This window comes from Natator depressus, chromosome 2 (assembly GCF_965152275.1).
Source record: "Natator depressus isolate rNatDep1 chromosome 2, rNatDep2.hap1, whole genome shotgun sequence".
Classification (NCBI taxonomy): domain Eukaryota; kingdom Metazoa; phylum Chordata; order Testudines; family Cheloniidae; genus Natator; species Natator depressus.
In genome coordinates, this window is record NC_134235.1 from 73,935,054 (window position 1) to 73,953,269 (window position 18,216).

Here is an 18,216-nt window from a genome sequence, read left to right on the forward strand (position 1 = left end):
GAGGCGGAGCGGAGGTGAGATGAGCTGGGGCCGGGTGCAGGGCGGGGAGCTGCCAGTGGGTGCTCTGCACCCACGAAATTTTCCCAGTGGGTGCTCCAGTCCCAGAGCACCCAGGGAGTCGGCACCTAAGGTGCCACTTTTGATGTGATCAGTGGGGAGAACGGTCGCTCCCGCCCCAGCTACGCTCCCCCGCCCTTAGGAGCCTGAGGAACCTGACGATGCTTCCCGGGAGCTGCCCCAGGTAAGCACCACCGGGACTCCCCACCTCGCTCCCCGGCAGGTCCCTCTGGCTCTTAGGGGTGGGGTGGGCACCCACTACAGTGGCCCACGAGACCCTCCTGCCCGGTTCTGGGTGCAGTCAGGGGACAAGGGAGGGGGGTGGATGGGGCAGGGGTCCTGGGGGGGGGGCGTCAAGGAACGCGGGAGGTTGGATGGGGCAGGAGTCCCGGGGGGCAGGGATGGGCAACGACCCCCTCATGGGGTGAGGAGGGAACCAGTTGTTAAGATTTTGGCAGCTCATCACTGACTCTTCACTGCATAGGGGTTCACCATCTTCCCTAAGGGCAGCTAGGCTTTGGTATTTTGGGGAAACAGTTGGAGGCAGTGGCCTTTTGAAAGAGGGCATTGTAACTGAGGGCAGCTTGTGGCCTCAGGGCAGGTCTACACTACCGCAAAAGTCCATATAACTTATGTCACTCAGAGGTGTGAAAAAGTCCTCCCTCTCCAAGTGACACATGTTTTGCGCTGTCCATACCAGTGCTATGTCGGTAGGAGACTCTCTTCCACCAACATAGCTTCCGCTTCTCACTGAGGGGGAGTAATTATGCTGACGGGAGATCACTCTCCTGTCAACATCGCGCATCTGGTGAAGAAGTGCAGCTGTGCTGATGTAGTGCTGTAGCATAGATTTGTCCTCATTTGAATTGAGAACAATAGGAGATGGTAGCCACTTCAAAAGGTCAATTCTTCATGAAATTGCCTGTAATAGAACATTATTTGCTACCATCTGCTGAAGAAGAAACTTCCAGTTGTAAGGAATTGACAAAAAATTATCATTAATCCTATTTTTTTAAATCCTTTGTTGCACCAGATCTGCTGAACAGGGAAGGCAGGAAAGAGGGGGAAACTAGTTGTGCATGCATGTGTGTGAAGGAGAGACCAAGAGAATGTGGGTAGCAGAAGGGAGGAACTGGGATGTATGAGGAGAAGGGAATGTGGCTGATGTAGGGGAGGGAGAATGTGGGGCATGATAGAGGGATGTGTGTATGCCAGGTTATGCAGGGGAAGTGCAGAAGGCAGAGGGAGTTTCATGGTGAATATGCATGCAGTTGAATGCACAGGGAAGGGGAGTTTAGTGTGTTTGTGCAAGGGAAGGTGGAGGCTAAGAGGAGCCTGATGGGGTGCACGCTGGTTGCTTTGCACAGCTCTAGCAATGCAAAGGTGATTTAAACCCAGTTTAATTGCCCAGTATGCTCTGGCTATTTTGTGCTGCTCCGGAGTGGAGTAAAGTAGCCCGAGTATATTGATGAATCTGGCCACAGAACTTAAAATGAAAATAGTTACTTAAGAGTGATACTTCACATATTCAAAGCATTAGAAACATCACATGATAACATTCACTTTCTTGTTCAGGGTTTATTTATTCAAATAACAAAAAAGAAATTCCCAGAGAAAAACTAAGTTAAAATGGAGTTACTATTCAGAGTGTATATAATTAATTTAAGGTTAAATACACTACAGGGATGATGTGATTATTTCATAATCAGGCATTATAAACCCAAGAAATTCAAAGTTAATGTTAAACTTAAAAGAAATCCAAACATGTTAAGTTATTGAACTACATATTAGAGCACCCCAAAAGCCTTAACTCTGCCCTGTAGAGGAGAAAAATTCAGATGTGCCTTTAAAAATCAGTTCAGTCTAATCTGGGACTAGAAATACTACAATACTTTAATCATAAATATATGGCAATCGCATAGTATCACTCAGCCTAGTGAGAACACTGAAAAGTAAAATCATTATAGGGAAGCGTTTGACATTCTGTAGAAACTAAGGAAATGTACATTATCTTTTTTTGCAGAAAGAGAGTTTATGAAATAGCACAGAAAGTCAGTAGTTGCTATTTTAGCTATTTTTAACATTGTTTTGTCGGCAGAACATTTATTAATAATTTGAACCTATGACATAAATGCACTGTGTGAAATCCTGACTCCATTAAATTCAATGAGAGTTTGCCATTGACTTCACTGGGATCAGGATTTCACCCACTGTGTGTATATTGTATAAATGTGCATAACTGATAAAAGTTAAGAAAAATGTTATAGTTATAAGCAGATATCTTTCAATAAGTGTAATCCGTAACCTTTCTCTTTAGATTACTCTGGAGCGGATGATAAAAGAAAATTTGCGGTTAGCACAAGAGTATCAGATCTTTCAGAAATATTATTTAAATGATAAAGAATACCTTATGGATCTCTATGACGATAGGGTCAAGATGGAAGCTGCAGTTAGAGATCAGCAGCAGGTACAGTACTAATATAATACATTTGCTCGTTAACTAGTGATCTGTTTTCTAAAATTTATTTATTATGGCTACTTAATGAAATTGGATAATCATGCAGTCCATGGTCTAAATTCTTGTGATTTCTGGCTGTTGTATGCTGTTTGTATTTTTCATTTGACTTGTATAGGACAGTTTTTGTAAGAAGATGCTGTAAAGATATGTAGGGTTTCACTCTAAATAATCCATATTTGGTACCTTAATTGTATCTATACCTTAGTTCCAGTAATTTCATGTAATTCAGTATTGCAAAGATCATCTTCGTAGTACATCTTTTGTTAGCATGGTCTTTATATAGCATTGGGAGTTTGCTGACATCAACAGCCAAACTAAGGCTACAATTCAGGAAAACACACATAAGAATCAGAGTACTTGTGGCACCTTAGAGACTAACCAATTTATTTGAGCATAAGCTTTCATGAGCTACAGCTCACTTCATCGGATGCATACTGTGGAAAGTGTAGAAGATCTTTTTGTACACACAAAGCATGAAAAAATACCACCCTCCACCCCATTCTCCTGCTGGTAATAGCTTATCTAAAGTGATCACTCTCCTTACAATGTGTATAATAATCAAGTTGGGCCATTTCCAGCACAAATCCGGGTTTTCTCCCCCCCTCCCCCCAACACACACACACACAAACCCATTCTCCTGTTGGTAATAGCTTATCTAAAGTGACCACTCTCCTTACAATGTGTATGATGATCAAGGTGGGCCATTTCCAGCACAAATCCAGGGTTTAACAAGAACGTCTGGGTAGGAAAAAACAACGGGAAATAGGTTACCTTGCATAATGACTTAGCCACTCCCAGTCTCTATTCAAGCCTAAGTTAATTGTATCCAATTTGCAAACAAATTCCCATTCAACGGTCTCTCGCTGGAGTCTGGATTTGAAGTTTTTTTGTTGTAATATCGCAACTTTCATGTCTGTAATCGCGTGACCAGAGAGATTGAAGTGTTCTCCGACTGATTTATGAATGTTATAATTCTTGACATCTGATTTGTGTCCATTTATTCTTTTACATAGAGACTGTCCAGTTTGACCAATGTACATGGCAGAGGGGCATTGCTGGCACATGATGGCATATATCACATTGGTGGATGTGCAGGTGAACGAGCCTCTGCTAGTGTGGCTGATGTGATTAGGCCCTATGATGGTGTCCCCTGAATAGATATGTGGACACAGTTGGCAACGGGCTTTGTTGCAAGGATAGGTTCCTGGGTTAGTGGTTCTGTTGTGTGGTGTGTGGTTGCTGGTGAGTATTTGCTTAAGGTTGGGGGGCTGTCTGTAGGCAAGGACTAGCCTGTCTCCCAAGATTTGTGAGAGTGTTGGGTCATCCTTCAGGATAGGTTGTAGATCCTTAATAATGCGTTGGAGGGGTTTTAGTTGGGGGCTGAAGGTGACGGCTAGTGGCGTTCTGTTATTTTCTTTGTTAGGCCTGTCCTGTAGTAGGTGACTTCTGGGAACTCTTCTGGCTCTATCAATCTGTTTCTTCACTTCCGCAGGTGGGTATTGTAGTTGTAAGAATGCTTGATAGAGATCTTGTAGGTGTTTGTCTCTGTCTGAGGGGTTGGAGCAAATGCGGTTGTATCGCAGAGCTTGGCTGTAGACGATGGATCGTGTGGTGTGGTCAGGGTGAAAGCTGGAGGCATGTAGGTAGGAATAGCGGTCAGTAGGTTTCCGGTATAGGGTGGTGTTTATGTGACCATCGTTTATTAGCACTGTAGTGTCCAGGAAGTGGATCTCTTGTGTGGACTGGACCAGGCTGAGGTTGATGGTGGGATGGAAATTGTTGAAATCATGGTGGAATTCCTCAAGGGCTTCTTTTCCATGGGTCCAGATGATGAAGATGTCATCAATATAGCGCAAGTAGAGTAGGGGCGTTAGGGGACGAGAGCTGAGGAAGCGTTGTTCTAAGTCAGCCATAAAAATGTTGGCGTACTGTGGGGCCATGCGGGTACCCATAGCAGTGCCGCTGATTTGAAGGTATACATTGTCCCCAAATGTAAAATAGTTATGGGTAAGGACAAAGTCACAAAGTTCAGCCACCAGGTTAGCCGTGACATTATCGGGGATAATGTTCTTGACGGCTTGTAGTCCATCTTTGTGTGGAATGTTGGTGTAGAGGGCTTCTACATCCATAGTGGCCAGGATGGTGTTATCAGGAAGATCACCGATGGATTGTAGTTTCCTCAGGAAGTCAGTGGTGTCTCGAAGGTAGCTGGGAGTGCTGGTAGCGTAGGGCCTGAGGAGGGAGTCTGCATAGCCAGACAATCCTGCTGTCAGGGTGCCAATGCCTGAGATGATGGGGCACCCAGGATTTCCAGGTTTATGGATCTTGGGTAGTAGATAGAATATCCCAGGTCGGGGTTCCAGGGGTGTGTCTGTGCGGATTTGATCTTGTGCTTTTTCAGGGAGTTTCTTGAGCAAATGCTGTAGTTTCTTTTGGTAACTCTCAGTGGGATCAGAGGGTAATGGCTTGTAGAAAGTTGTTTTGGAGAGCTGCCGAGCAGCCTCTTGTTCATATTCCGACCTATTCATGATGACAACAGCACCTCCTTTGTCAGCCTTTTTGATTATGATGTCAGAGTTGTTTCTGAGGCTGTGGATGGCATTGTGTTCCGCACGGCTGAGGTTATGGGGCAAGTGATGCTGCTTTTCCACAATTTCAGCCCGTGCACGTCGGCGGAAGTACTCTATGTAGAAGTCCAGTCTGCTGTTTCGACCTTCAGGAGGAGTCCACCTAGAATCCTTCTTTTTGTAGTGTTGGTAGGGAGGTCTCTGTGGATTAGTATGTTGTTCAGAGGTATGTTGGAAATATTCCTTGAGTCGGAGACGTCGAAAATAGGATTCTAGGTCACCACAGAACTGTATCATGTTCGTGGGGGTGGAGGGGCACACATAAGAATACTTCCCTATTCAGGAAATCACTTAAATACAAGCTTAACTTCAAGCACGTGCATAAATCCCATTCCAGTCAGTTAGTAACTGCTTCAATAAATACCCATGATTATGGCATGATGGCAGTTGTTTCATAGTTTAAGGTTGCAATTGAATTTCCATTATAAGTCTGATTTTGCACCAACCACCACCCTTTTCTAATATTGGCAAAAAGTCATATCTGCCTCAAAAGCGCTAGGTTCAATCTGAGGCCAAGGAAGAATTTTTCTACAGCATACAAAAACGCTTCAGTTTACTGCAATGTGTTTAAAAAAAATCAAACAAAAAAGACAGAGGTAGAACCTAGTTTGTTAATCTTCCCTGATGAGAGATAGTGCCCAGGACTAAATTTTAATCAACTAAAGTCTCATCTCAAAAGTTCTTAACTTTTGATTTGTAACATGCTGTGGAACATCAGAGTCAATGATATGTACCACATCAAAGAATGGTTGGAAACCTGTGTTTTCATTTTCTAAGGAAATAGTGTCCATTCATTTTTTTCTAGAGATAGACTTCAAAATGTAAACCAGTCCCTGGGATGTCTGTTCAGTGGAAAAAAAGATAAATTTTCTAATATTCTAATTGGATTTTAGGTTTTGGTTTTTTTCTTCTTTCATCTCTTGCATTTTTGAGAGTTAATATGCATTTAAATAACTGTTATGTGGCCACACCCTTAACTTTCCTAAGAATTTTTGGTGGGAAGTCTCATAAACTCAATTCATTTGTGCAAGAATCTCGTCCCAGTATAGTAACCATATTAAAAAGCAGGTGAGATTAGTCCACTTCCTCAAAGCATTCTTCTTTACAGGATACTCTAAAAGAATCCAAATTACCTCCTAGACTTCAGTGTCATAAAATGTTTTACAAGCGCCTACATTTTCATCATACAAACACATCAGCTGTGCATTTATTCATCAACTGTACGCATTCTGTCACCTATTCATCGCTCGTGTTGAAATTGAATGTGTTCCACTTGTTACTGACAATTGTCAGTAGGCAAGTAATCAGTGTATTCTTGTTGATCTCACAGCCTTCCATTTTTCAATCAGTAAACAGTTTTAAGAGTCAAAATGTAGGGCTAATCACTCTTTAAAGAAGGAGCTAGAGATTTATGATTTATGAAAATGATTAGCAATGAACCACATATATCCAGTGTGTGGCTTACAACTGCTCCCTCAACTAGGAATTTTAGGGAAGTCTAGAATTTGACAGTATGCCAGTGCCATTTAACAGAGCACATAAACCAAGAGTTGGAGTTCTATGTAGGATATTAACTTCAGAGAATTATAGTGACTGCTAACTAACTTTCCTTTTTGATAACCTTTAACTTTTCTAAAATGAATAACCTGTCCAACTGTAAAGACAAAATAATCACATCAGCACCAGAGGGAGAATTTTTTCACAAATGATGATAAATGGAGTAAAGATGTTGGTCACATATAGGTTCTATAAAAAGGAGACATATTTTCTCAGTTTTTTACTGATAAGTGACTTACAACTGCAACAGAAAATCATTTCTGTAGGAGTGCCAGTGTAATGATTTTTCTAGCTGCTGTACTATGCATATATATCACAATGACATGAACATTTGAGAAGAAAAGAATGTATTCATTTCCCTAAATCTACAGAGCTCTCTTTTCCTTCTATATCTTAGATATATAAGTGACAATCAAAATTAGCAGTCACATTTTAAAAAATGTTGATTTAAAAGGTAAAGTAGCAATTTTTGCCTTGTTCTGATTCATTTCAACTGGATATGGCATTCACTTACTGCCTTAAACTGTTGAGAAATTGCTGTGTGCTTGTTAAATAGTTGCTTCATTCAACCCCAAAAGTGTCTCAATTTCAGTGATGAAGTACTTCCTTTATACCGTGTAGGTCTATATTATGGCTTTGCAAGCCTCTGGACTATGGGTTGGAGAAACATCTGTAGTGCTCCAGCATTGGTGAATAGAGAGGATATGCCTGAAAAATATACCTCCATGGGCATTGAGGAAGCCAGGGGTAACGCTTTGGGGAGGCAGTAGGTGGCACAATCTCCACACTACTGCTCACAGCCTCCCTAGATGGCTGGGTGTGGCTTAGCAGGAAGGAGAGAATCCTTGCTTTTATGAGTTGCTACCACTAGTGGAAGCACCTGCTGAATGCACTGTGTAGTTGCTTTTTAGTACTTTGCCTCCTGCTGTCTCCTTCTTCCCAACTCTGCCTCATTACTGTTTTGTTGCCAGTTCTCACAATTTTATTGCAAGTTTTCAATATTTAGTGTTTTTCTTTAAGCCCCAGCTCCTGGGATCAAGTGCTGTAATTAGGTAAGAATCTCTGCTTCTATTTTAAAAAAAAAGATTCTAATCCTCGTGGTTGCATAGAAAAGCTTGAAAATGTGATTTAAGAGAACTCTACATGGTTAAAAACCAGAGGACAAATGTAAAGAACACAAAATTTATTATTTTTTAAATTTCCTAATCTTTAAGTCAATCTTATGATTTTGGGAGCCTGACTCTTGATTTTCAAATGCTTGGTGTTGGCAGTACTTCTGCTGCAAAGTACTAGTGGGAGGAGCCTTACCAAAATATCTGCCTCACAGCTTCTGACGCCCTGCGTAATCTTCTAGTGAGAGAGTTAAGAACAGGAAAAGATCTTAGAAAGAGAGAGTATAGGAGAAGGAGGCATTGGTGTAGTGGGTGAAAGACTTGAGGGTGTGAGGAAGGAAGAGCATTCTGGGGCCAAGAGCTATGAATGAAACCCCCTAGAGAGGCAGAGAGATGAGACCCAGGCAAAGGGGAAGGTATGGAGGAGCAGTGGAAGGTGAGAGACCGTAGGGTACAGGGATGGCTCTGGAGAAGAAGTTGTTCAGGAACAACTGGGGAAGGGATAAATCAACAGGTTAAGGGTGAGGGAGAACAATGTGAGAGGAGAGGGGAGGAGAGGGAGAAATGCCAGAGGGGAAGAGAGAAAGAAAGACATGGAAGATAGGGATAGGAAAGGCTCCAGATGGAAGATGAGAGGGGGGGTTGTAGGTGAGGAGGAAGAAATGCAAAGGGAGGACGCAAGCAGAGTCTGTAGGGGAAGAGAGTGATCTCAGAAATTGGAAAAATGTAGATGGCTGGCAAGGAAAGAGAGGGCAGAGGCTACAGTTGTTGGGGGAGATGTCATAGGTAAGACTGTTTTGATGGGGGAGAAGGACACCAACTGGAAGGAAAAGAACCTGAATGAATAACTGATTTTTCCGTTTGGTGGCTGAAACACAAAATAAAACTAAAAAATTGTTTAGTTTCTAACCAAAATGGAATTTTTTCAGTTTTTCTCACCCAAATGAAAAAACGAAAAAGTTCATTTAGGTCAAATGCAGATTTGAATCAGCATTTCATTTAGAAAATGTTGATTTGAAATGAAATGTGGAAACTGTTTGTTTCAAAAATGGTGAAACAAAACATTTGGACATTTCCAAAAAATAGTTGTTGTCTTGTTTTTTTCTCTCTCCCCCCCCCCCCAAAAAAAAAACACCCTATTCACTGCATTCAACCAAAATTTGCAAATAGTTTTGGTATCCCGAAAAATACATTTTTCAGACAATTTACTCTAGAGGAGGCACATGCGGGAAAAGACATTCCCATGAGAAAGAAGGGAATGGGAGAGGGAGCGAGAAGGGTTTCAGAAAAGCAGATATGAAGAATGGAAGGAGAGGGAAAAGAAAAGGAGTGTCTCTATGGACAGATTTAGATGAAGGATGGGCAAAAATAAATAGTAGGTTAAATTTAAATATAGTGAGACAGGCAGAGAAGGAAAAAGAAAATTGTTGATCAAATAAATAAAATAAAAAAGTGAGAGACTGTAATGTTTATTTTTATTGTGTAAATTTCATAGAAAGCTTGATACCAAAATGTAATCTAAAGTACACTATTTGTTTATATATCTATCTATCTCAGGGGAACTTGGTTCCTTAGGATTAGAAGGGTTTGGGAGACCCATTGTAATGCTGGATAGAGGGCCATCTTCTTGTGTATGCTGGAAGGCAATAATCTGTTTTGGTTTCATGTGTGTATACAATGTTGAACCTGGACTTGTGTGTGTGAGTGCGTGTGTCTGTGCATGAACGCATGTGAGAAGAAAATGCAAGGATGTTTGAAACCCTCTGATCTTGGTGCACATTATTACAAAAATTTGCAAATCATTCTCAAAGGTAATTAATCCTAGGGTATTATGAAACAATGAAGCACTGTGTTAAGGATTTAGCCCAGGATTTTCAAAAATAGGGACTTATAAATAAGCTCTTGAATACATATATTTCAAAAGTGCTGGCCAACCAGCACCTCCCATTGACCTTTATTTTTAAAAAAATCATAAGTACTATTTGAAAGTTTTTGAAGTATATCCTCAGTTCAGTGGCAAAGGCATTAAGAGTCTCTTAATGTTCACCAGTAATCTATCTCTCTCTGTTGTTGACATGTAAGGGCAATATGACTTAGATTAACTAGATTAGGTCTAAATTTAAGCTTTCTTTGACATAATTCATTTATCTGACCACTTCTCTAATGTTGAAAGACAGTACTGCTTTAGGGGTGGAGAGGGAGATTGTTGGACAGCTGCTTTCAGATTTAAAAGTCATAATATTTAGTTTCATTTACAAAAGTAAAATGTCTTTTTATTAATAAAGGTGCTTTGGTGTACATATAATCACCAGTGAAAAGCATTTACATTTATCCTGATATCTGAATTCTTCGGACACCATCAAAAATCACTTAGTGCATGAACAATCTATAACTTAAGCCCCAAGTACCAAGTCTAAGTATTATTCAACGGATGGATTCGTTCAGTTGGCCCCATTTACGTGTTCATCAGCTGCCTAGTAGCACTCCTGCTACGTCACATGTTCTGGCTTTATTATTTACATATGTCCCACTATTTCTTTATTCTCTTCTGGATAACTTTGGAGATAAGCAGTTGAACTCTGTGACAAAACTCAGCATTTGTTATAAATTCATTCCATTTAATACCCACTATTTTCCTGCGGCATTTGCTTTCAGAGGCATTTAGGCAACTCTCAGTACCTAAATTTGGTAGATTTCTAGCTTTCATATCCGTATGTTCTTCTTCAAAGAATGTCCCTGTGGGTGCTTCACCTTAGGTGTCTTGGCGCCCTGTGCTTGTAATCAGAGATTTGTGGTAGCAGTGCCCAGTTGGGCCGCGCACGTGCCATAGCCATCTCGCACCACTCCGAGCAGTTACATACTGGTGCGCAGCCAACCATCCCTGAGTTCCAGGGCCGGCCCACAATATTTTGGCACCTGAGAAGGGGAACTCAATGCCTTCTTCCTGTTCTGCTCCTCTCATGGTACTGTTCTGCTACCTACCCCAATAAAGGAGAACTAACCACTTAAAATGCCTTGTTCAAAAATTTTAAGGAACACTTAACTTTCAAACGCCTGAACAGCAAATGTAACTTTTCTTGTCTGCATAGTAAACACTGGCATTTTTATCTGTTTGAATAATCAAAGTGGTGCTTTCCATGCCTTCTTGGCTGCAAAGATTTGAACTGCTTCCTGCTGAAGGTCCACCATCTAGGCCAGCTCATGCTCTATTGAGATGGTTGCAAGGCCAACCAGCCTCTCCTGTGTCATTGTGGAGCGTAGATGTGTTTTTATTAACTTCAGCTTGGAGAAGCTGCATTCTCCACTGGCAACTGTTACAGGAAGTGTTAGAAGTATGCACAGAGCAACAAAAGCATTTGGAAAGAGGGTGGTCATCTTATTTGTGCATATATATTCCAGAACAGCCTTTGGAGTTGATCCTGCTGAAATGTATCTTGAAAGGGCTTTCTGTTCATCACTTAAATCACTCGCATCAGTATCGCACATGTCATCATGTGTCAACACTGTCTCTAGTGCCCTGCATTGCTGGTGTAGGTCTTCTTCAGGTATAGTGAGGAGTTTTGGAATATCATACAACATCCCAAATATACTGCTGTGTTCCTTGAGCTGAATGAAATGTTCTTGCACAATCTAGCACCTGGTTAAAGAATTCAATTTTGAATGGTTGTTTGGGGTCTCTTCTGGGATTATCCCATGCCTCGTAACCAAAATGTTGTCTTCTTCGGTGACTCTTGTATTCTTGAATGGGTGGGAAAATAGCTTCAGTGTGAAGTTCCTCTGCCAACTTCTGTGCACTCTTCAGAACGTTTTGAAATCCCTCATCTGACCGGTAAGACTGTAGGTCTGACTTTGCTTTGTCCAGTTGTGCCATTGCTCCAAATATATCAAGGTCAACACCTTGAAATCTCTTGCTTACAACATTTATTTCAAACAGTATGTCATGCCACAACACTAAGCCACACAGAAATTTGAAGTTATGTAAGTTTCTGGTGATTCCATTTCCCTCTCCCACTGTTCTCCCACGAACAGTTCCTCTCATAACATTATCCTCCATAATGGCAACTATGGCATCATCTGCCTTCCCAATTTGGTGTTTGATAGGCTTTATCGCCTCCACTTGACTTTCCCATCGTGTGGCACTCAGTGGTTTCAGTGTCAGAGAGGATGTTCCCAGATGTTGCTTCAAAATTTGCCATCAGTGAGTTGATGCAGAGAAAAATACATAGATGCTTTGAATTACATTAAAAAATTCAGCAGCCTCACTAGAAGCTGATGCTGCATCACTGATCATCAAGTTCAATGAATGAGAACTGCATGGGACAAAAAAAGCTTGAGGGTTTAACTCTCGGATCCGTGTCTGCACTCCTCTGTTCTTTCCTTTCATGTTGGCACCATTATCGTAGCCCTGACCTCTCATGTCAGCTATTGCAATTCCCGTATCTTCCAGCTTTTTAAGAAGCACATTTGTCATACCAGCTCCTGTAGTATCATCAATGTCAATAAATTCTAGAAAATGCTCTCTGACAGTCACCATTGCAGGGACATTTTCACTAGGTTCTGTTGTTGTTACAAAATGCACCATTAAAGTCATTTGTTCTGAATGGCTGATGTCAGGTGTGCAGTCCAGAATAACAGAGTAATATCTTGCTGACTTCAGATCTGCCACAATCTTCTGTTTGGCTTTTGTTGCCAGTAACTGTATGATCTCATTTTAAATTGTTTTTCCAAGGTAGTGGTGTGTGTACATTTTTTGGGTGGTGACTTTTCTTAGATGCTCCTGGAGTACAGCATCAAACTCAGCCATCAGCTCCACAATTTTAAGGAAGTTTCCATTGTTTGGCACATACAGCTAATCTGAAAAGCCACGCAGTGCTAGGTTTTGGGTAGCAAGCATTCTCACAATGGCAATGAGCTTTTTCAGAACATTTTGCCAGTAAAGAGACTCTGATGCAATCTTCTCTTGATGCTGATCATCTATGGTGGCTTTTAACCTTAGTCTCATATCAAGCTCTTTCCACCTATGGAATGCTTTCTGGTGATTTGCTGCCTTCTTGTGACATACCAGATTTCGAGCCAGATTTTTCCAGTCCTTTGTTCCTGTAGAACCCAGTGTGGCTGGAACATTAGACTGGAAGAGTTTGCAACAAAAACTGTATGTAGCATTCTGGGTTTTTGAGTACATGAACCATGGCCTCTCCACTTTGTCACCATTGGGGATTTCATGCCAGTAATGTGTTGGATGGAAACTTCTGTTTTCATTGTCTTTGGGGAACATGAAATTTTTCACTTGCTGTGGCCCATGCAGTAGAGGGAGGTCCCTCAGGCTACTGCTCAAGTGGGTCCACAGTCCTGGATCATCTAGACTTAAGGAACTAAACTCAGTAGCAGCTGTTTCTTGCGCCTCCACCACACTCTTCTCTGATCTAAACTTTTCTTCAGGAATGTGCATGGTTACATCCATTTGAGCAGTAGCTGCCAGGTCACCTGCACTCTGACTAACTGGAAGATCAGGCACCTCCTCACCACTCACATCCTCACTGGGGCCGGAAGGCTCACCGTGAACATTTGTGTCTATGTATCTCAGGTGAGCTCCTTCCTGCTTAGATAGAAAAGCTTCCTTTGCTTTCTTTCTTTTTCTGAATGCTGCCCCCGAGGGGTGTTTTCTTCTTTCTCTCATGATTGCTGTTCTGTGCCAGCTATAGTGGCTCTCAACACTCAATTGAAGGGGACAAATAAGCAGGCTGGTAGCAGGGCCTGAGTGAGGGAAGATATCAGTGTCTTAAAGGCCTAACTGGCTCCTACTACTTCAGTTGACTGCCTGTTCTCCTCAAGTGGGTTCAGGGAAGCGGCAGGAAACAGGAAGCTCCCTGAGAAGCTGGTGTTAAATCAGTCCAGGCTTCTGGGGGTGCTAGAAAGGTACATAAGAGGCTCCTCCTCCTCCTCTCTCCCTGCAGCTCCTGCTGCTTTCTGTTATTCCCTCTCACCTCTTCTCCTGCCTGCCTGTTATGTCTCTTGTGCCCTCCTTCCTCCAGCACAGCACTGTACCATCTCTGTGCATCTAGAGCAGAGAAAATACATATGCACCAGCAGCAGACACAATTTTCTACACTCTGGGTCCTAGTGGATCCCCTCCACAGTCTGGCACCTGAAGTGGCTGCCTCAGTTCACCTCTTGGTAAGGCCAGCCCTGCCCAGTTCCTTCTCTACCGCCTTTCACTTGAGTCGAAGTGATCAGCAGCGCCCTCTCTTACATCAGATAAGATTTATTGTAGTTAGTTCATAGTGATAGTGTTAGCTTAGTTGTAGTTAGTTTTCCCTATCTATTGCCTCACTTTATTTTCTTAAATTTCTTAAATTAAAAACAATTTACCATTCCGTTCTACCCCTGCCTCTCTGGCAGGCATACAGCCTTTGCCTCAACATGGTTTACCCCTTATTTTTCTCTGAGAACGGCTCTCTCAGGCATGCCCGGCTTACCGGGCTTTAAACACTGCCTGACTTGCAAACTGTCCATACCTGTTTCTGACGTCCACACTCAGTGTGTCCACACTATAGAAAACTGACAGCTAGGACATGAAAAGCCAGGGTTCTTCAACTGAAGCTCCTCATGATGGAGAAATCACTCAGACCAGCCTCTAACCCCGAGTCCAGGTCACCCCCTGGCCAACGGTCACAAATGGCAGCCTGTGACATTGGCACGGCTTCAACATTGGCTGCCAACGAGCCTGCTTCTAGAAAGGCTACAAAAAAGCAGGCACAGACATCCCAGCACCGATAATAGCCTAAACAAAAGTGATCTCCAACAGAAAAATCTGCCCCGGTACCGATAGCACTGAGAGTGTCGGACCGTGAGGCACTGGGAATGTCCAGCACCAAGAGTTCCCAAAGAACTAAAGACCCTGTGTGGGCAGGTTCTAATGGAGGTTCACATAGCAAAGTGAAACCTTTCAGCTCAGCGCCCACGGAGCCGAAGATGATCTCAGCACCAAGCTGTACAATGGTGCCACTTGCTGTACCGATGCTGCACAGCTCTAAATCCTCAACACTGGCAGCTTCAACTCAGGCTCCTGGGCTGTCCACCAGGCTGTCCCCAGCACCGAGCCTCACGGTACAGCAGCAGTTCATGAGATACGCGGACCTGGTAATGGCTTCAACACCTGAATCGCCTCTACGTGGCATTGAGGGTATCCCATACAGATCGGTACATACCAAGCCGACTGGTCCCTGCAGATCAGCTCCCCCCACCTCCATCTCCAGTGATGAGGAAGAAGAGGATGAGGATGATGCAGTGATATATACTCCTCATCATTCCTCATCAAAGCTAGGACCATTTCATCACCAACCACCTGCAGATATACGAGGATGGTATGGTCACCCATGGGCAGCACCCTCCATACCATTTCCACCTAACAGTTCATACTGGGATCCATGGGCAATGTATAGGGCCCAAAACCACAGGCCACCTAGCCCACCTAGATCCAGAAAAGCCCAGTCCCCTTCATCTACTGCCCTGGCACCCTCTGAAACACAAGAGGAAGACACTGAGGATCTTGAGGACACAGCTGAATATGACACTTTGGCGCCTACTCACCTCTCATCTTCGTTGCCAGATGAAACCATAATTCCTTCACCCCCTACTAGGGGGGATGATTTCAAATCCTTTGAGGACCTCTTCAAAGGGGTTGCTGAATCCATAGACATTTCACTGGCACCAGAAGCCCAACATAAGCTCACGGACATATTCCAGGCATCCCCATCGGCAAAGATAGCCTTGCCGATAAATGATGCTATTATGGAGCCTGCAAAATCATCTGGCAGACTCCAGCTACTGCACCACCATCATGTAAGAGGTCTGACAAAAAATATTATGTGCCAGCAAAAGGAACTGAATTTTTATTCACGCACCCTGAACCAAACTCCTTAGTGGTGAAGGTGGTCAATCAAAGCGTGAAACAACACCAGTCCCAAACGAACCCAAATGGTAACAACTGGAAAAGGCTAGACCTTCTGGAGCAGAAAGCCTATTCCTCAGCTACGCTTCAGTTCCGCATAGCTAATTATTCGGCCCTACTGGCTAAATATACACAATCTGTTCTCCAAAATGTCAACCTTTATTGAAAATTTGCCAGATGACAAAAAAGAAGAGTACAAAGCAAACATTTCTGAAGGGTCTCTTATTGTCAGGACAGCCCTCCAGGCTTTCCTTGACTCTGCAGATACAGCAGCACGACCCATTGCTACATACATTGTCATGCGCTGTGCATCCTGGCTCCATCTCTGGATTCCCAAGGGAGGTCCAGGCAACGGTTGAGGACTTATCCTTTGAAGGACAAAAATTATTTGCAGACAAAACCGATGTCTCACTACACACCCTAAAGGACTCAAGGGCGACCTTGAAAACCCTTGGCATTTACATACCTACTAACAAAAAGAAACGGAGCAGGTTTTACAATCAGAGATTCCGGTCTACACCATATTCCCAGCCACAAAGACAGTGCGACCAATGGCATAAACAAAAAAGAACAGACATCGGCAGAACCAAGATCAACCTTCGACGTCTCAACCATCCACCTCCAGACAATAATTTTGAAGGTGTGGTTGAGGGCACGAGACCTCCACACTCTCCGATTCCGGAACCAGAAATGGTCCCTCGCCCATTCGGAGACCGTCTGTCACCATACTACCCAGCCTGGAACACCATCACGACAGACAAATGGGTTTTAGAGATTATCCAGAAGGGATACGCCATCCTCTTTATTTCTATCCCACCTACCCACCCCTTCCCCATCTCTCATCAGGGACCCCACTCACAAGCACCTGTTACAACAGGAAATAAACCACCTCGTACAATTAGGTGCTGTGGTACCCAAACCATCATAGCACAGGGGGAGAGGTTTCTATTCCCTTTACTTTCTAACTCAGAAAAAGACTGGTGGGTGGAGACACATCCTGGATTTACAAAAACTCAACAAATTCGTAAGAACACAAAGTTTCAAAATGGTGATTCTAACCCCAATAATTCTGGCATTAGAGAAAGGAGATTGTCTCTCAGCCCTTGACCTCCAGGACGCTTATTATCATATTACCATTCATCTGTCACACAGAAGATTCCTGAGATTCACCCTAGGGAAAAAGAATTTCCAGTACAGAATACTACCCTTCGGCTTTTCCACTGCCCCAAAAGTTTTTTCCAAGATTCTCGCTGTCGTTGCAGCTCACCTCCACAGACAAGGAGTGATGATATTTCCATACTTAGACGACTGCCTGATAAGAGCACCAATGCAGCAAGAAGCAATAAACGCCACGCAGAGCATGATAACCCTGTTCACAGACATAGGGTTGCAAATAAATGTTCAGAAGTTCACACTGGTTCCCGTCCAAAAGTTGAAATTCATGGGAGCCTTCCTCGATTGTCTCACAGCAACTGCAATGTTACCCCAACAACGCTTCCTCACTCTAGTCAACCTAATTTCAATGGTGATGGACAGCCCACAAACATCTGCCAGAACATGCTTACAACTCTTGGGACGTATGTTGGCAACAACATTTTTTGTAAAACATGCCAGACTCCACATAAGATGCTTGCAGACCTGGCTTCGAACAGTGTTTATACCACACAGACACTCTCTCAACAGATGCCTCACAATGCCACTCACTAACATTATGGACACAATCACAGAACGTCTTCTCAGGAGTCCCTTTCCAACAATAAGCTCCAACCATGACAATCACAACAGACACCTCCCTAGTAGGCTGGGGGCACATCTACGCAGCAATACTATCCACGGCCGCTAGTCTCCAGCAGAGTCCAACCTGCACATAAACTTCTTGGAGCTAAGGGCAGTCCAAAATGCATGTGAGCACTTTCTCCCTTTAATCAAGAACAATGCCATCAAGATCCTCATGGACAATATAGCATGCATGTTTACTATAAACCGCCAAAGGGGAGCACAATCATGCTCCCTATGTACAGAGGCAATACACCTTTGGAACTGGTGCATCACCAACAACATAGAGATATTAGCATCCTATTTGCTGGGATGTCAGAATACAACAGCGGATCTACTAAGCAGGGATTTTGCACAAGCCCACGAGTGGGAGATGGATCCTGGAATTCTCAAATCCATATTCAAACTATGGGAGTTCCCCATTATAGGTCTATTTGCAACAACTCAGAACACCAAGTGCCCACAATATTGCTCTTGGGCCAGATTGTGACACCACTCCCTAGGTGACGCTCTCCTCATAATATGAGAGGCGCCACTGATGTAAGCATTTCGCATGACACCTCTCCTAAGCTAAGTCATTCACAAGATCAGGCAGGACAAATCCAGGGTCATTCTCAT

General features: G+C 43.1%; 1 protein-coding gene across 1 annotated transcript in view; it reads left to right on the forward strand.

Moving 5' to 3' along the window:
- Nucleotides 1-18,216, forward strand: part of CCDC178 (coiled-coil domain containing 178) — a 352,723-nt gene that overhangs the window by 238,601 nt on the left and 95,906 nt on the right. Inside the window, exon 16 of the mRNA XM_074944428.1 lies at nucleotides 2,375-2,524. Coding sequence (XP_074800529.1) covers nucleotides 2,375-2,524 — 150 coding nt within the window. The remainder of the gene's footprint in view (nucleotides 1-2,374; nucleotides 2,525-18,216) is intronic.